At 32.6% G+C, this 15,481-nt stretch overlaps 2 protein-coding genes and 2 long non-coding RNA genes across 5 annotated transcripts in view; 1 reads left to right on the forward strand and 3 right to left on the reverse strand.

The window, feature by feature from the left end:
- Positions 1 to 9,075, reverse strand: LOC135721121 (uncharacterized). The gene is made up of 5 exons (XM_065243279.2): positions 8,589 to 9,075; positions 2,391 to 2,711; positions 1,990 to 2,307; positions 1,790 to 1,901; positions 1 to 972 (listed from the first exon to the last, which is right to left on the reverse strand). The coding sequence occupies exons 1-5, from the start codon at positions 8,626 to 8,628 to the stop codon at positions 963 to 965; spliced, it is 801 nt and encodes a 266-aa protein (XP_065099351.1). The 5' UTR covers positions 8,629 to 9,075; the 3' UTR covers positions 1 to 962.
- LOC135721127 (uncharacterized) overlaps positions 1 to 15,481 on the reverse strand; it is a 192,112-nt gene that overhangs the window by 45,765 nt on the left and 130,866 nt on the right. The window lies entirely within an intron of this gene.
- Positions 4,400 to 15,199, forward strand: LOC141281627 (uncharacterized). Its single transcript, XR_012335994.1, has 2 exons — positions 4,400 to 4,637; positions 10,227 to 15,199. It is a non-coding gene; the product is annotated as an uncharacterized lncRNA (long non-coding RNA).
- Positions 13,064 to 15,481, reverse strand: part of LOC135748240 (uncharacterized) — a 16,929-nt gene continuing 14,511 nt past the window's right edge. For both annotated transcript variants that reach the window (XM_065266384.2, XM_065266383.2), the window contains exon 10: positions 13,064 to 15,443. In XM_065266384.2, coding sequence (XP_065122456.2) covers positions 15,277 to 15,443 — 167 coding nt within the window. In that variant the 3' untranslated portion in view covers positions 13,064 to 15,276. The remainder of the gene's footprint in view (positions 15,444 to 15,481) is intronic.

The raw sequence follows: 15,481 nt of genomic DNA on the forward strand, positions 1-15,481 counted from the left end.
TAGAACAAAGATCTTTAATTCGAGCTGAATTATAAGTCATGTATAAACACATGAGAACCAAAAAAGTCAAGGCAATTGGACTATAAACAAAAAGGAAACTTAAGGAGTTTGTAATAAAAAATAAATTTGGCAATTATATTACACAATGAATTTCAATAAAAAATCACTTTAAAAATGTAAACAATTAAGATGGGCTGAAAACGGAAAATAAGCATGTTTATCGATTGTCCACTAGAGGCCAGTAGTGTATACATCTCAATAAAGGCCGTTTCCCAATCCGAAGACTGCACCCTCCGGAGGTCGCATTTCACGGCTGTATACGTCATCAAGACTATCTTAATTCAGAATATTAACAATTATAAAGTTGACTATTATTCTAAGTTAATCGTAAATTGTTGTTATGAGCTTATGACTTGCGAATGTAATGCTATGTTAAGTTAAATTAACCAGCTACTTTAACGTATGCATATGCGACCTCCGGAGGATGCAGCCTTCGGTTTGAGAAACGGCCAGAGTAACATCAGCATGAATGCAGATCAGTTATAACTGAAAACACAATCTATGTGATAAACTAAAAAAGCAAAATGTCCTGGCGTCTTTACATCCGCTCTCAAGACAGCATTTACATTCAGTAGCTGTCAGGATCACAACTACTCATCAAAAACAGCTGCTTATAGAGATTATACATTATAAGATTATATGATGTTTTTCATTAGAACTTTTATATCGGCAGTCCCACAACATGAAGCATGAGCAAGTCAAACACCAGCCGATAGGCAACAGGCATGAAGAAATAATATTTTTTTTTACTTTTTAACATCAGCAATAAATGCAAACTTTCTCACAAATGCAACCAGAGATGCCCTTCAACAGCACATCTACAGCACACAGCAAGTTGATGTTATAAACAACTAACTGATGCTATTAATTACTGCTTTTCAGGATGTTCACCATCATCATCTTTACACAACACTGTAAGAAACCAGAAAGAGTCAAAGATGTTAGACAGCAGCAGTGATGTTAGACAGCAGCAGTGATGTTACACATCCGGTAATCTTCAAAATAAACTCATAATATTAATAATCCTCATAAATGAACATATATTGCATTACATTGCAACAAAAACTCTTGGTATTTTGCCTGGTTTTAGTACAAATATTTAAAAAATTCTTAAATTAAGATGCATTTTCTTAATGAGCAAAATTATCTGAAAATAAGGTAAAAGCTTTTAGACAAAAATATCAAAGTTGAGTGTATTTGTGCTTAAAAAAATCTGCCAATGGGGTAAGAAAATATTTATTGAATTAAATGTTTAAGAAAAAATTTAACTTATTTCAAGATATTTTTCTTAGCCCATTTTTTCACTTAAATTGTATTTTTTTGTCTAACAACTAGACTTATTTTCTTAGGTCATTTTTGCTCATCAAGAAAATGCATCTTGATTTAAGAATTTTTGATATTTTTACTGGGATAACAAAACAAAAATACTAAAAGCAATTTTTGCAGTGTAAGCCTACTGGTCCCATAATACGTAACCAACTGGTAATAAACCAGAAAAATACAAAGCAAAGATGTACTTGGGTACAGACCCAACCTGAATTATCAATATTTATAGGGTCACTTGCTATTGCTTTTTGTTTATATTTACTATTTTTTACTAAATTTCTATTGCATAATGTTCATTGGCACAGACAGAACAAACTTATCAGTTTATTATAGTTACAAGTCAATAAGTCAATAAATTACAACAATACATGTTAAAGCATTATTCACTGTAGTCCATACTTGCCTTTTAGATTTTTGGTTTCTTTTAATCAAAAAGATTGCCACCAGCACCACCACCAGCACCCCCAGCACCACCCCGACCACGACATAGATCCATTTTGATGACGAACCCGACCCTACAACAGATTCACAGAGACACAAATAAATGCCTACGGTCTGTATAAAGCAGATGATTTATTGCACATGAAGATTTGATTTACTCACCACTAACTATAAGACGATACGTCCTGTATTTGGGAACATTGTTAATCAACTGTAGTTTATAAAGTCCAGCGTCTGCGATTGTGAGGTTTGTGATGGTGAGATATCCAGTCTGATTATCTAACTTTAGTCTGCCCCTGAATTTACTCTCTAACACATCTTCACAACACGGTTTGTTGGACTCCCCCTTTGTATTGATTTTAGCTATGAGAATTTTTTCATAAGTCCACCAGATCAAATTGTATTTCTGTACGTCAGCAACGTCATGGGTCACAGTAACAGATTCTCCCTCCACCGCAAACACTTTCGGAGGAATCGGATCTGAAAACAAACAAATTCAACTTTTAATGAAAACCATTCATCACCTCAGTCTATATTTACATAGAAAGAGTCAAGTTTCTCACCGAGGACAGTAAGATTGAATTTCTTGTGTTCACGTGTGTGTGTGCTGTTGAAGATCTTTAGATCATAAACTCCAGTGTGTTTGATTCTGGTGTTTCTAATGGTGAGATCTCCGGTCTGACTGTTCAGCTGCAGTCGGTTATTGAATATCCCATCAACGGTGTCATATATTAAACCATTTTTAACTATAGTAACACCGTCAGGGCCACCAAACTTCCACTCCCACTCATCTTCGGTCTGTATTTTGGGAAAACAAGAGTCAAGAGTAACAGACTCGCCCTCCATCACATCTGGTGTCATAACCAAAATACAACCAAACACATCTGCAAAACAAACAGAAACATGAAAAACATTTAGATTTAATACTTTACTGTATGCATATTGACAAACATCTGTATGTTATTTCTGTATGTTTAATTATAAAGTATTACCTGTGCTTCTACTATAGTAAAAGTGTAGTAACTATATTTTGTTTGGCAGATTTGTTACTTGATGTATAGGCATAGTTTTACTATAATAAAACCATGGTAAATATTCATGAGGAACTTTACAAACTGTAAGACTATTAATACGCTTGCTTGTACGGTTTAACCTTAGCCGCTATGTTCTACTGCTTATATTATCTATTGATTTTCTGTGTTCTCCTTTACATCTACTCATGTAAAGCTGCTTTGCAACAATTAACATTTGTGAAAAGCGCTATATAAATAAAATTGAATTGAATTGAAGTTTAATTACAAATATCAAACTTGTGGGTCGTTAGACAATGTTAAATTTATTGTTACTATGGTTTAAATACAATGGATACTGTAGCAAAACCTTTTTGAATTGCTTTTCCATCTTATTTGCCAAAAAATAGACTGTTTACTAAAATGTGTTTTGATATTAATATAGACATATTTCAGATGAAATAAATAAATAAATAAATAAAATGTATATTCATATAAAAAAACTGCACTTATAATGGTAACCACATATTTACCACTGTCTTACTATATTAACCGTAGTTTAATCATTACATTTTTAGTAAAATTAGTAACTACATGTTAACTATAATAAAACTGTGGTTAATTTTAATGAGGAAATTCACAAACTGTAAATGATAAACGGATTAATGGTCAATCAGCAGAATCATAATAAATATGCATATAAATATAATAAAACATTCTTAATATCAAGCTAAGAAAATGGTAAATTTATGGTTTTAATACAATAGCAAAGCCATTTCTACCTTATTTGCCAAATAAGAACAAACTAGATTTTTTACTAAAATGTACTTTATATAGGCATATTTCAGATGAAAACAAAAAACAAAATGAAATAATCAAATTTAGTCTTATACAAAATATGCATGTATAATTGTAACCACATATTTACTATAGTAACCATAGTTTACCCACTATATTTGAGTAAAACTATAGAAATACAAATGATTATAAATCCGCCAAAAACACAGTTACTACACGTTTACTACAATAAAACCATGGTAAATATTCATGAGGAACTTTACAAACTGTAAATGATAAAAGGATTAATGCAGGCATAGGCTACTTTAGATTAAAAAAACAATAAACAAATGTATAGTCTTATAATTATGGTTTTACCATAGTATTTGTAGTAAAACCATGGTAATCACATATTTACCTCTGTCTTACTATAGTAACTGTAGTTTAACTACTATATTTTAAGTAAAACTATAGAAATACAAATGATTCATCCGGCAAAAACACGTTATTACACGTTTACTATAAAAAAACCGTGGTAAATTTCAAATCTGTAAATGATAAAATGACTAATGTTCAATCATGATATCAATACTTTATATATTGCGGTCTCTTAATATAAATGTAATATATTTTGACGCAAATTAATCAAATACAGCTGATGTTTCTCCCGATACACATATGTTTGATATTCAAGTTCAAAGTGAAATCTCGCGAGATTGTGGAGCGCGAGTAGGAGACGAATGCGGAAACTCCTGAACGAAGATATTAAAAATGAAACTGTATGATGGACTTACTGTACTGCTGCTTCACCACCATCGGGATTTAATTTTAATTCAGTTTTAATTTACTCGTATGTTATATTATATAGGCAGTTTAACATTGACGTTATGGATTTATATATGTGCTATATTAATGTTATTTTAATGATATAAGTTAGTTATGTACGTAAGATGCAGTTTGCGGGGGAAATACATAATAAAGACGTTTCAGTGTGACGGATATTCAACAAACTACTGTAACCTGGTAAGAGAAATAAGTTAACCTTTTAACAGACTGACGCTGTTTTGAAATGCCCTTTGTTGTCACGTCAAACGTCTGACCTGAAATCTGTCATCCGAAACGTAACGTTAATGTCCTGAATTCACTGTTAAAGTTAATCGTAGTAACTGTATTCGCTTAACAATATAATCGATAACCACATATATATGTATTAATCTGTGAGTCAGGGGCATTTATTTGGATATTTACCCTCTGCTGGGGTAGTTGTGGTTTGGGCGGTTAGTGCCTTATATTTTAAATACAAAGTGCCGCCAGGAGGGCGCGCTGCGCGGCTCAAAGACGAAAACTCTCAATGTGGAGCATTTCCTCTGTCAGTCATGCTTAAAACTATTGTAGATAAGAAATTATTATTATTTAAACGTATTATTATCTCTGAATACCGTTCTTGAAAAAAGCGAAGCCACCCCTGCATTGCCTACAAACAAAAACTTGAGTCAAAGGGCACAAACGACTGTGATTGGTCCGTGCACAACAGCGCTAAGAAAAGTAACAGGAAACACGTGACAACCTCGTTAACCTGCCCTCAAGGGCGTTACATGCCGCATGGCTGTTATGAAATGAATAGTGTGTCAACTAAAACAGAGAATAACAAATACATTACATCATCCATGTGTATGATTAAAATCGATAAAAATATTCTGAACATCATTTTAAAGCAATGTAAAGGAAAAGCACTGCAATATGGACTGCAAAATGTGCTATAAAAAAATAAAATGATATTCAAAGATATTTGATAATAAGACGACTACAGTAAATAGAGTCACAACAATATGTGTTTGTATGTGCAAATGTTTGATTTGTTCAGTTTGCTATCTTACATTTCTGTAGTATACAATTCTTTAATTTCTGTATCTTTTTATTATTATTTTGGATGCATCACATAAACTGATCAAATAAACTGGAAAAAATAATAATAATATTAATTGTGATACGGTTATTACTGATGTTTTCTAAACAGTTTATTTTAGTTTAGAAATATTTTATGCATTATGGCTAAGCCTAACATTAAGCAGCCATTAGTCCAGTCTACTGAAGTTCATCATCGTAATGTTCTCATGTGATGCCTCCATTCATTCACAACAACAAGAGAAACATCTATGAGTATTTGCTGTGACTCCTCACGGCTCTTAAAAGACCCTTTAATGTCTAACATTAAAGACAAAAGACCCTTTGATTCGGGTATTTTCAAAGACAAAACCACATTTAACCCTGGCAAACAACAGTAGAATTGTATTATAAATGAATTTGAGCTTATTACAAAAAAGATTAATCTTAAGTTTGGGTTTATGATCAAAGCACAATGGCTCAAACTTAAAGATCGCAAAGACAGTAAACATTTACTGTAGGTTTTTTTAATGCAAACATTTTGAGATGGAAGCGTAGGCTTTATTTAGTGGTTTTCAAAACTAGTGGCCGTGGTACATTGGGTTTTATGATTTTTATAAAATAAATTAATTTATCATAAATTGTGTGTAATTAAATTTCAGAAAAATAAGGCACTAACAAACAGCACTACACTGCATATGTTTTAATATGTTTTGCTTAATTCAAATTTAAAGTTTTGTAATGTTTTATGTCATACATTTGCTTTGGGATCGCACATGAGATGCATGGGGGCGGGAGCCGCATGCCTAAAAGATTGAGAACCACTATTGTGCTTCTGCAGTTTGGTGTTTGAACATGAGTTCAGATTATTTGGTTGTGCCTGAGGTTGCTGGTTAAATGTCAGTCATGTTTGGACACGTAAGCCATTCCTGTCTAATGTGCTCTTAAGTTTAACTCAAGCTTCAGTGTTTCATTATATCCACGTCTATACTGAAATGTCAGTTTATTAAAGAGACAATCTATTAAATATACAGATGCACAGAATTCCTGGCAACTGAAACTGTTTGGTCGAAAAAAGCAAGAATGCATGTTTCACAGACACACTGTCGATATATGTTTGCTGCATTTATAAAGCCACGTGCCTCTCACTTTACACTGTTTGCTAACTGAGCACATTATCAAAAACGCTTTTGTTTGGTTAAATTCATTCTGTCTTTTCACTAATTTGGCCAAACACCGAAAGGCTTTCTTTGGATACTTTTTTGCCAAATAGTTTCGGTTGCAGCATCCCTAAAATATACTGCAAGTTGCAGAAGTCTGAATTTTCTCCCCAGTTCAAAAATAGCATTCATTAACACAAATCCTGCAAATAATGCTTATTCTGGAATTTCTGTAAATTGATTACTTAACACGTGACCAGTCAAGTTAATAACGCCTAATACATGTTAATAGACCTGGCTCATCCAATCCAAGTAAGCTCAGGATTATGTACTGTATTACACATGATTAATATTTTTACTAATAAATAACTGTTAATGTAAAAATGTGGTAGAGTCAGTCAGACCAGTTTATCCAGGCTGTGCAAAAATTTTTAAGCTACAATCATTTAACTTTAAAGTCATAAAATGTTGGATAAGATAAGAGTCTGCAGAAGAGTCTGAGCTTCCTACTTTTAATGATTAACAGCTGTCATTTATTAACAAACATCATCTCATTGTTTCTAGTTTACTCGCTAGAAACGTATGTGATGAGAATACTACCAACCAAGAACCACAGCTCAATACATATCAAACTCCAGCACAGACATGTCTGACACATTAATGACACTGGTGCATATAACAATATCCAGAAAAAAGCAACAAAGCTTGACATGAGAAATCCTATGTATCTTTGCATAGACAAAATTATTAAACAATCCAGTCACACAAGTCTTCATGTTGCTGACTACTAGTTATGCATTGCAAATATAGTTTTCAATAACTGAAAGTATTTGCATGTGGTCCCCTATTAAAAATAACCATGTTTTTTGTTTTATCAAACTACTGTAAACACAAATTAGCCATGGTAAACACAAAGTAGCCATAATGTGTGTAGTACACAAATAATAACACTTTTACGATAATAAAAACATAATTTCCCTACAGGCTGTTTTAATGTAATATCGTACTATTTTAACATTTTACGAAATAATAGTAGTTTATATTAAAATTGATGTTTACATTGGTATTTATTAAAACCGCTACTATATAATATAATAATATTGAGTATTATAACAAATAGTGGTTTGTAAATATTTCATATCGTGCAAATGAATGACTGTTAAATTATCTTTATAATAGCCAAATGTTATTGAAATTATCAACGTAAACATCTCACGTCTTAGGTGACGCAGCAATATTTCATAAAAAGCGCTATATGCACCGATACAGTACATTCATTACACTGAATTACATTACAATATATGCGTACTTGTAGACACATGCAATGGCGTCCAACTATAAACCGAAACCGTTTATCACTTAAATGACGTTGCAATATGACATTTGACCATAAGGGCTATTAACAAAATTTATCAAGGTTATTATAGCCTCTTAAAACAATAACAACTATAATCGGTGTACAAAAATATATCTGACACGTAATATAACATAAAACATAAATAAAATATATTCTACAAATGGATAATAATACACAAAAACACATCAGGTATGCAAAGGCCTGTTAACGTTCATAAACTGAAAGATAAATAAAAAATCCAAAACTCAGAAATAACGCGTTTATTTGAATAATCCGCAATCATAATACATTCGTGGTTTATTCCCGACATTAAGCGACCTTAGGGTATTTTTTTAAGGCCTGAACTTGAAGCCGATGCGAGGACTAAATATAAACCATAGCTTTAGAAGTAAACGCATAAACATTTCACATACTCTGTAAAACAGGTAAATAAATATAGTCACCATATATACGTTGCGAGGCTTAAGGAATGTGAAAAGACGCGTTTTAAAGACAATGCGCATTTTCTATTTCCGGTTCGATTAAATAAAATTGAAAGTAACGTTACAAGCATAAATTGAACATTTAACTTACCATGCACGAGTAGTAAGACGAGCAGATATGGACGTATCATGTTGATTGCGTAGATGAAGAAAACAGGTGAAAAACGTAAAAATTGTAGTTATAAATATCCGTATAAATCCGTTTTGCCCTATCAGAGCCGCACCCACAATGACAAATAGCGACAGTTATTAAAAACCACACCGATGAGCGACGAACTGAATTAAATGTGTACGCAGATTTCCGTGAGATTTGTATTTTAAATTGATTATCTTGTAAAAGACAGAGGTGAAGCGAAGAGCACTTGCTCGAAATGGCTGAATCTTCCGTCTGCCAGGTAACGTGACACGACACGAGCTCTAAACGCCACCTAGCGTTCAACACTAGCACATGCGCACTCAACATTCACATTGTATAACACTGCTGCTTCTTTGAGATCTGCACCGACCTGACCAGACCTGACCTAGGCCTAGCTCACATCCACCACCAGAAAACCGTTAGATTAAATACATTTAGTTAAAGTGTGTCACGTGAAACGTTAAACTGTACTTATTAAATCAAATCTTAATTATGAATAAAGTATTATATACATATTTCATATCTTCTTTCTTTCGTGGCAAAAATTTTAAAAGAAATCGTCAATACCTGAATATGCTTTTAACCACAGAGATTTTGTGTCCGAGAAGAACAGCAGTCAGGTTTTTAGTAGCCTACATACACTACACTTGTCAGCGTAAAAATGTCTAATTTTTAGCACACACTTGGGGCTGTAATTCTAGTACTACTACAGGACCTTTGGCCTTCCTTTGACCCCCACAGACCACAACATTACTTATGGGGGAACTTGAGATGCACGTTGCCAATTCTCAACAGGTGCTGACCTGCTTAAGCTTTTATCTGTCAGATCACTGCTACTTGCGTTGTGTTAAGTAGGAGCTGTCAAACCTAACGTATAGAATCTGGCATGCCACAAGGCTTTGTCTTTGGTCCTTTGTTATTCTTCTTGTACATGCTTCCTGCCAGGAAACATGGTTTAAGCGTTTAGTGTTATGCATGTCACACACATATATATTTCATCCAATGTTGATTTATTGCACCAAAAAACATTAAAAACTACATTTTGAAGAAAAATCTGTAAATTTTTTTATGTTTTATTAATTGGACTGAGCACTTTTAAGAAGTTTTGTCTGTCAGTCATGGAGTCATGCAGTCAGTCTGTTTTGTCTTACAATGTAGTCTTTATGGCATTCTTGTTAAATTTCTTGATGTATTTGGATATTCTCTTTATTTACAGGTTACAAAACATTGCTTTACACATTAATAACTTAAACACTAGATGATTTTAAAGCAGTATTGCCACAATCTATCAATTAATAAGCTATACTTAAAATCTACTATAATCAGATTTGCAGTATAAATATGATCAATAGACCTACTCCACAATAACAGTTAGATTCTGTATAGATATTTACATAAACGCCATTATTCATTTAATAGAGATTTTTATCAAAAAATGAAAATAATAGTCCAAACTGACTAAATGGTATAGCCTATTGTCATCTCCTATCACTATGATCTATGGTCCTTTTCCATAGAAAAAAGACCTTTAAAATACTTGATATTTTAAATGTCTTATTCTTATGAATATCTTGTTTTGTGTGTTTTTTGCAGATCCAGAGCATCTCCACTGCAGTTTCACTCATCAGGTCCCAATAGCAGCATTATAAGAGATGACTGAGTGAAGATTAAACTGAAAAGAAAGACATTTTAATGCACCTAAATTATTAATGCATGTAAATATATCAGTCTGAATTTCATAAAAGCTATTAAACATATTCCAAGATAGCATGCAACCATTGAAACAATGTTAAAAACAGTTGATTTGTCAAAGTTAATTCCAACATTTGCACCCTCCATAAATATTGAAAAAATATTGAAATTTAAACAAACCACCATTATTATGATCAGTGTTTGCTTTAGCTGAGTCCTTGACTCTTGACATTCACTAAGTTAAATCTTTCTATTCTTTTTTTTAAGTGTCTGTATGTGTTTATGTTGAAATGCATGTGCATTGGAAAAGAAAGATGTGTTTCAAAGTAGGGCTGCACGATTAATCAAAAAAGAATCAGGATCTCGATTCATACTTATATGCGATCCTCATTTTAAATGACGGCGATTCACTTGCATATACAGTATTTCCCTGTATTCAGATTCTGCGTTTACGTGTTCACGTATTTACATTACAATCCAAGAATATCAGTCAAACTTGCTAACACACACTCATACGGGGTAAAACCAAACCCTATTCATTCACCAATCAGACCCGATCGTTTCTTTCCTCTCTCTCATCTCATTTGCGGCGTTTCGCTGTCACTCGCGTGACGTATAACAAGGCGGCAGACCTAAACACAGTCATTTACTTGGTGGATTTGGAGCGGCAATTTTCACAAAAAAAGAGAGGATAAACGAGCGTCATTGTGGAAAATCCTGGTAGCGAACGCCGAACGGAGAAAGTGAAGATGCAACAACATTGGTTCCGAAAGAAGGCAAGGAAATTATTTACCTCAGGACCTTTCTAAATCGGAAGGCTGGAACCTCCGGAGGTCGCATATGCAGGCTGTATACGTCATCGTTCATTTGAGTTAACGGAGCATTACATTCGCAAGTCATAAACATACTTCAACAATTTATTATTAACTAAAAATATTAGTCATCTTTATAACGTTAATTGTTAATATTCTGAAATTATGATGCGCATCTTAGAAATGCGACCTCCAGAGAGGCTGCAGCCTTCAGATTCCCCATTAAAAAGGGTTTTTAGCATGAGGGGAACATTGTTACATGTCTGCGTTTCTCTCTGATGCCTCAAAATGTTGATCGTTTAGTCTTTTAAAGGTTTAACGTTAGTGTTTTTAAAGTTTTAAGGTTGGCCAGTTTGATAGTACAAAAAGCACAGGTGCAATTTAACAGCTAACAAATTTTAAATTACTCTAAATTTAAAGGGGTCTAAAATAAGAAAAAGAGACTTTTAAGACACGTTATTATAACTGAAAGTCCTGTAGCACGTTTTTTTAGTTAAGTGCATAATAAATGTTTTTGTAAAAAAAGAGAATCGGGTGAGAGAATCGGGATCTCAGTTCAATGGAAAAAATCGTGATTCACATTTTAGCTTGAATCGTGCAGCCCTATTTCAAAGTTAAGTTGAAACTGCTTTTTATGAAGAAAGATGATATAAAATTAAGCTGCTTTACATGATTATGTTGATCCATTTTTTTTACCATTATAATTGTTCTGGGGAGCGTTTCCTGAAAGCATCGTTAGCCAACTACTGTCACTGAAAAAAATTATTCATTGAATTTAATCAATTTTTTTAAGGAAAGTGGTTGCAATCAATTTATTTAAGCCACATTTAAACAAAAGTTTTATATTTTATTTTACTTTACTAATCTTTTTTGTTTAAATGTAGCTTAAATAAATTGATTGCAACCACCTACCTTTAAAAAAAATGGATTAAATTCAATGAATCATTTTTTTCAGTGTAAGTTTCATCGTTACCGACAAAGTTAAACGATTTAAAGTTCAAACGAACAAGTTGCATCGCAAAGTTATGTGGTTTGAATGACAGCTCTTTACCTGTCATTAGAAGCATCGTTCCTTGTTACTATAATATGTAGACTTATGTTAATCAATCATGCTTTTGAACAAAATAAACAAAAAGCATGTAGTACAATGTGTATCCATCATTCTAAATATATTACAATTTTATTTTATGTCTTTAAATTTGTAAACAGAATTAAAGCGCTGCATTTGAAACTGCGCATGAGCGCAGCCTACGAGCTTTAAGACTCTGGGGAAATCCCTGGGAGGAGTGACGTAAGAGGGAACTTGCGCATGAATTAAATTATTTTAAAATTAAACAACAGATCTAAATCACAACTAAATCATGATAACAAAATCAGTCTTCCGATGCAATATATGTTATTTACAGCAGTAATCTGACATTAAATCGATTTGCACAGATTAATTAGTACTTCACCTCCCACGTGACATCATCAACTATGTTGTTAAACCAACATGGTTGAAAGACGAATGTGGAACAAAGTTACTATGCTTTCGGGAAACAGTCGTGACAAGGTAGTTCGTTTCTCCAACTATGCATCGTACTATGGTGGTTCAGCAGCGAGTTACGTCGTTGTTCGGGAAACGCACCCCTGGTTCGTAAATCCACTGTGACAAAATAAGCAGAAAAATTGCTGACACATTCAGACATCATTACTCATCCCAGAAATCTCAACAATTGTGACAATCATCAAACAAATTCCAATAAAACGATCAACTGCAATGAATGCTGGGAGTCATAAATTAGTTTAGTACTACAATGATATTCTTTGCAGCCTGAAGCTTTCTTTTGTTGATCATCACCATTGATGAGATTCATAGACCGATTCATGATGTCAGAGATAGATTCAGTAGTTTAACCTTCTAAATGTGTTTTTATAATTCTCAAAATAACAGACCTGACACCTTAGTCACCTTTCCAAATAATACTGTAATATCCATTTCTTACACATTTTAACAGTATTTCATTAATATTATTTAGGTATATTTACAAGAATTAAACTACTTGATAACATTAGATCTTTGTTTTCTTCGCAATAGCAGATGTATTTTAAAACACTGCTTCAACAGCCAAAGAAAACTTACCATTAAAACACAGGAGTCAAGGGCCCAACTAAAGCAAGCACTGATCATGGTAATGGTGATTTGTTGAAATTTAATATTTTTTTCAATATTAATGGAGGGTGCAAACATGGTATTGATTCAATGGTATTAACATTGTCAAATCAACGATTTTTTACATTGTTTCAATGCTATATGGGATTATGACATATAAAAGCATAAACATAAAAAACTATTATGAGTTTGTTGTGTTTGAGCATTCAGTACTAAATTCATAATGTGATTCAATGATTTCAAGAAGTCACTAAAGCAACATTTCACCACCCTGTTTCTTTGAGGAAAACCAAGATTTCGCAGTTGCTTCACCTGAATTGACTTATTGGCTCCATAAGCTTGAAAGACCTGAATGGGTGTGTCAGATAAATGAGATTTTGGAGAACTTTAAGAAACAGGGCTGTGTAACACTGATCTTTACACAAAATTTAACAAACTGAGCTTTGCCCCATTTCAATTAATTTAATTAAGGAACTAATTGAGGAAACTGTAGTGTAATAGTTTTCTATCTTGTGAATATCTTCAGAACTGCCCGGGGTTATCAAACCTCCACATATGATACATTTTATAATTAACAAGTGAGAGACCCCTTTTCTAAAATATCCAGATTTTTATCCATATTTTTTTATAAAGAAACATTTAAACTGTGTTAGATAAATAGTAATTGGGATATTATAACAACAGCGAATTGGCTTCACATACACTGCAAAAAATGAATTTCTCCCTTAGTAATTTTGTCTTGTTTACAGAACAAATATAAAAAAAATTGAGCATTTTTTTCTTGATAAGCAAAGTAACCTTTGAACATAATTGTAGTTTTTAGACAAAAAAACAACAACATCAAATTTAAGTGAATTTGTGATTAAAACAAGCTAATATCTGCCAATGGGGTGAGAAAACGAATATTGAACTTTTTTCTTAAACACTTCATTCAAAAAACTCAAAGCACAAAAAAGCACAAATTCACTTAAATTGTTTATTTTTTTCTCTGGAAAAAATTATTAATATTGATTTAAGAATTTTTAGATAATGATTTTTTTCTGAAAACAAGACAAAAGTACGAAATAAGAAAGTCATTTTTTGCAGTGTAGACTTTTACATTTTTTTTTGTCTTTTTTCCCTTAAAATGTACTGTGGACCCCTTGGAACCTTCTGAAACCCCTGCTGTATCCTACTCTAAAACATTTGTATTTTAAAAGGTGTTGAAATACACATATTGCTTTGTAACACTGTAAACGTTATTGTTGTACACATTGTTGTTTTTTTTAATAAAAGACCAATACTTACATTTATGATGTCTATTTATTTATTTATTTATTGGGCAAAGAGTAAAGGTGTTGACTAGATATCTTTAATAACACTTTAAAGAATGAAAGCTTGTTGTATTGTGTCATATTAGTATATTCATAATTACACTGTACGAATAATAAATCAACATACATTTTAAAATTACTTTAACTTAACAAATAAAGTTAAACAATTTCAACTTGTTATGTCAACTTATCACAAGTCAAAATGTAACAAAATCGGTTTAAATGATTTGCAAAAGTTGTTTTTTACCGTGTATTGTTTTTATATTTCTTCTATTAGTAATTGACTGTTACAGTCAGCACTTTGATCTCTCTTACAATGGGTGAAGACAAAGTAAAAATCACAGAACCACACAGGCTAATCCTAAATATAAATCAATAAAATGTCTACATTCAACACCCCCTATATAAGGAATCAAAGACTTTAGAATAAAACTAATTGAAATAAATGTGAGTCAGATTTTATAATTGTATATTTAACAATACAAAACAATAGTTAAGATTAAAGTGATAAGTGACTTCCGTCTTAGATAACACAATGAGATAATAAAAAATAAACTAGAAACATTTCTTAACCCTTTCAAAGGGCCTTTCAAAACAGTAAGCATTACTATTATTAAACAAATGTTTTCTGATCTACACACATTCACTACAGATTTACTGTTTGATCGACTTCCTCAGTGACTTGTGCGTGTGACCAGATTGATCATTGTCTGTGATCTCTTCTGTTCATCTCTTCTGGATCTGATGTCATAAACCAGAAGAGCAACAGTAGCCACGCCCACCAGAACAGAGGCAACCAATCGGATCACAGCTTCATTGAAACCACAACAGTGGACATGATCTTAAGACACACAGAAACATTAAGAGAGGAAAACGAGT

The sequence above is a fragment of the Paramisgurnus dabryanus genome, chromosome 24 (genome assembly GCF_030506205.2).
Source record: "Paramisgurnus dabryanus chromosome 24, PD_genome_1.1, whole genome shotgun sequence".
Classification (NCBI taxonomy): domain Eukaryota; kingdom Metazoa; phylum Chordata; class Actinopteri; order Cypriniformes; family Cobitidae; genus Paramisgurnus; species Paramisgurnus dabryanus.

What these genes read in the sequence shown, in the direction of transcription:
- LOC135721121 (XM_065243279.2), bottom strand. Translation starts at nt 8,628, where the DNA reads ATGATACGTCCATATCTGCTCGTCTTACTACTCGTGCATG. An exon ending in ATTCAATCTTACTGTCCTCG is followed by an intron (nt 2,308 to 2,390) that starts GTGAGAAACTTG and finishes GTTTGTTTTCAG; the next exon opens with ATCCGATTCCTCCGAAAGTG. An exon ending in GTATCGTCTTATAGTTAGTG is followed by an intron (nt 1,902 to 1,989) that starts GTGAGTAAATCA and finishes AATCTGTTGTAG; the next exon opens with GGTCGGGTTCGTCATCAAAA.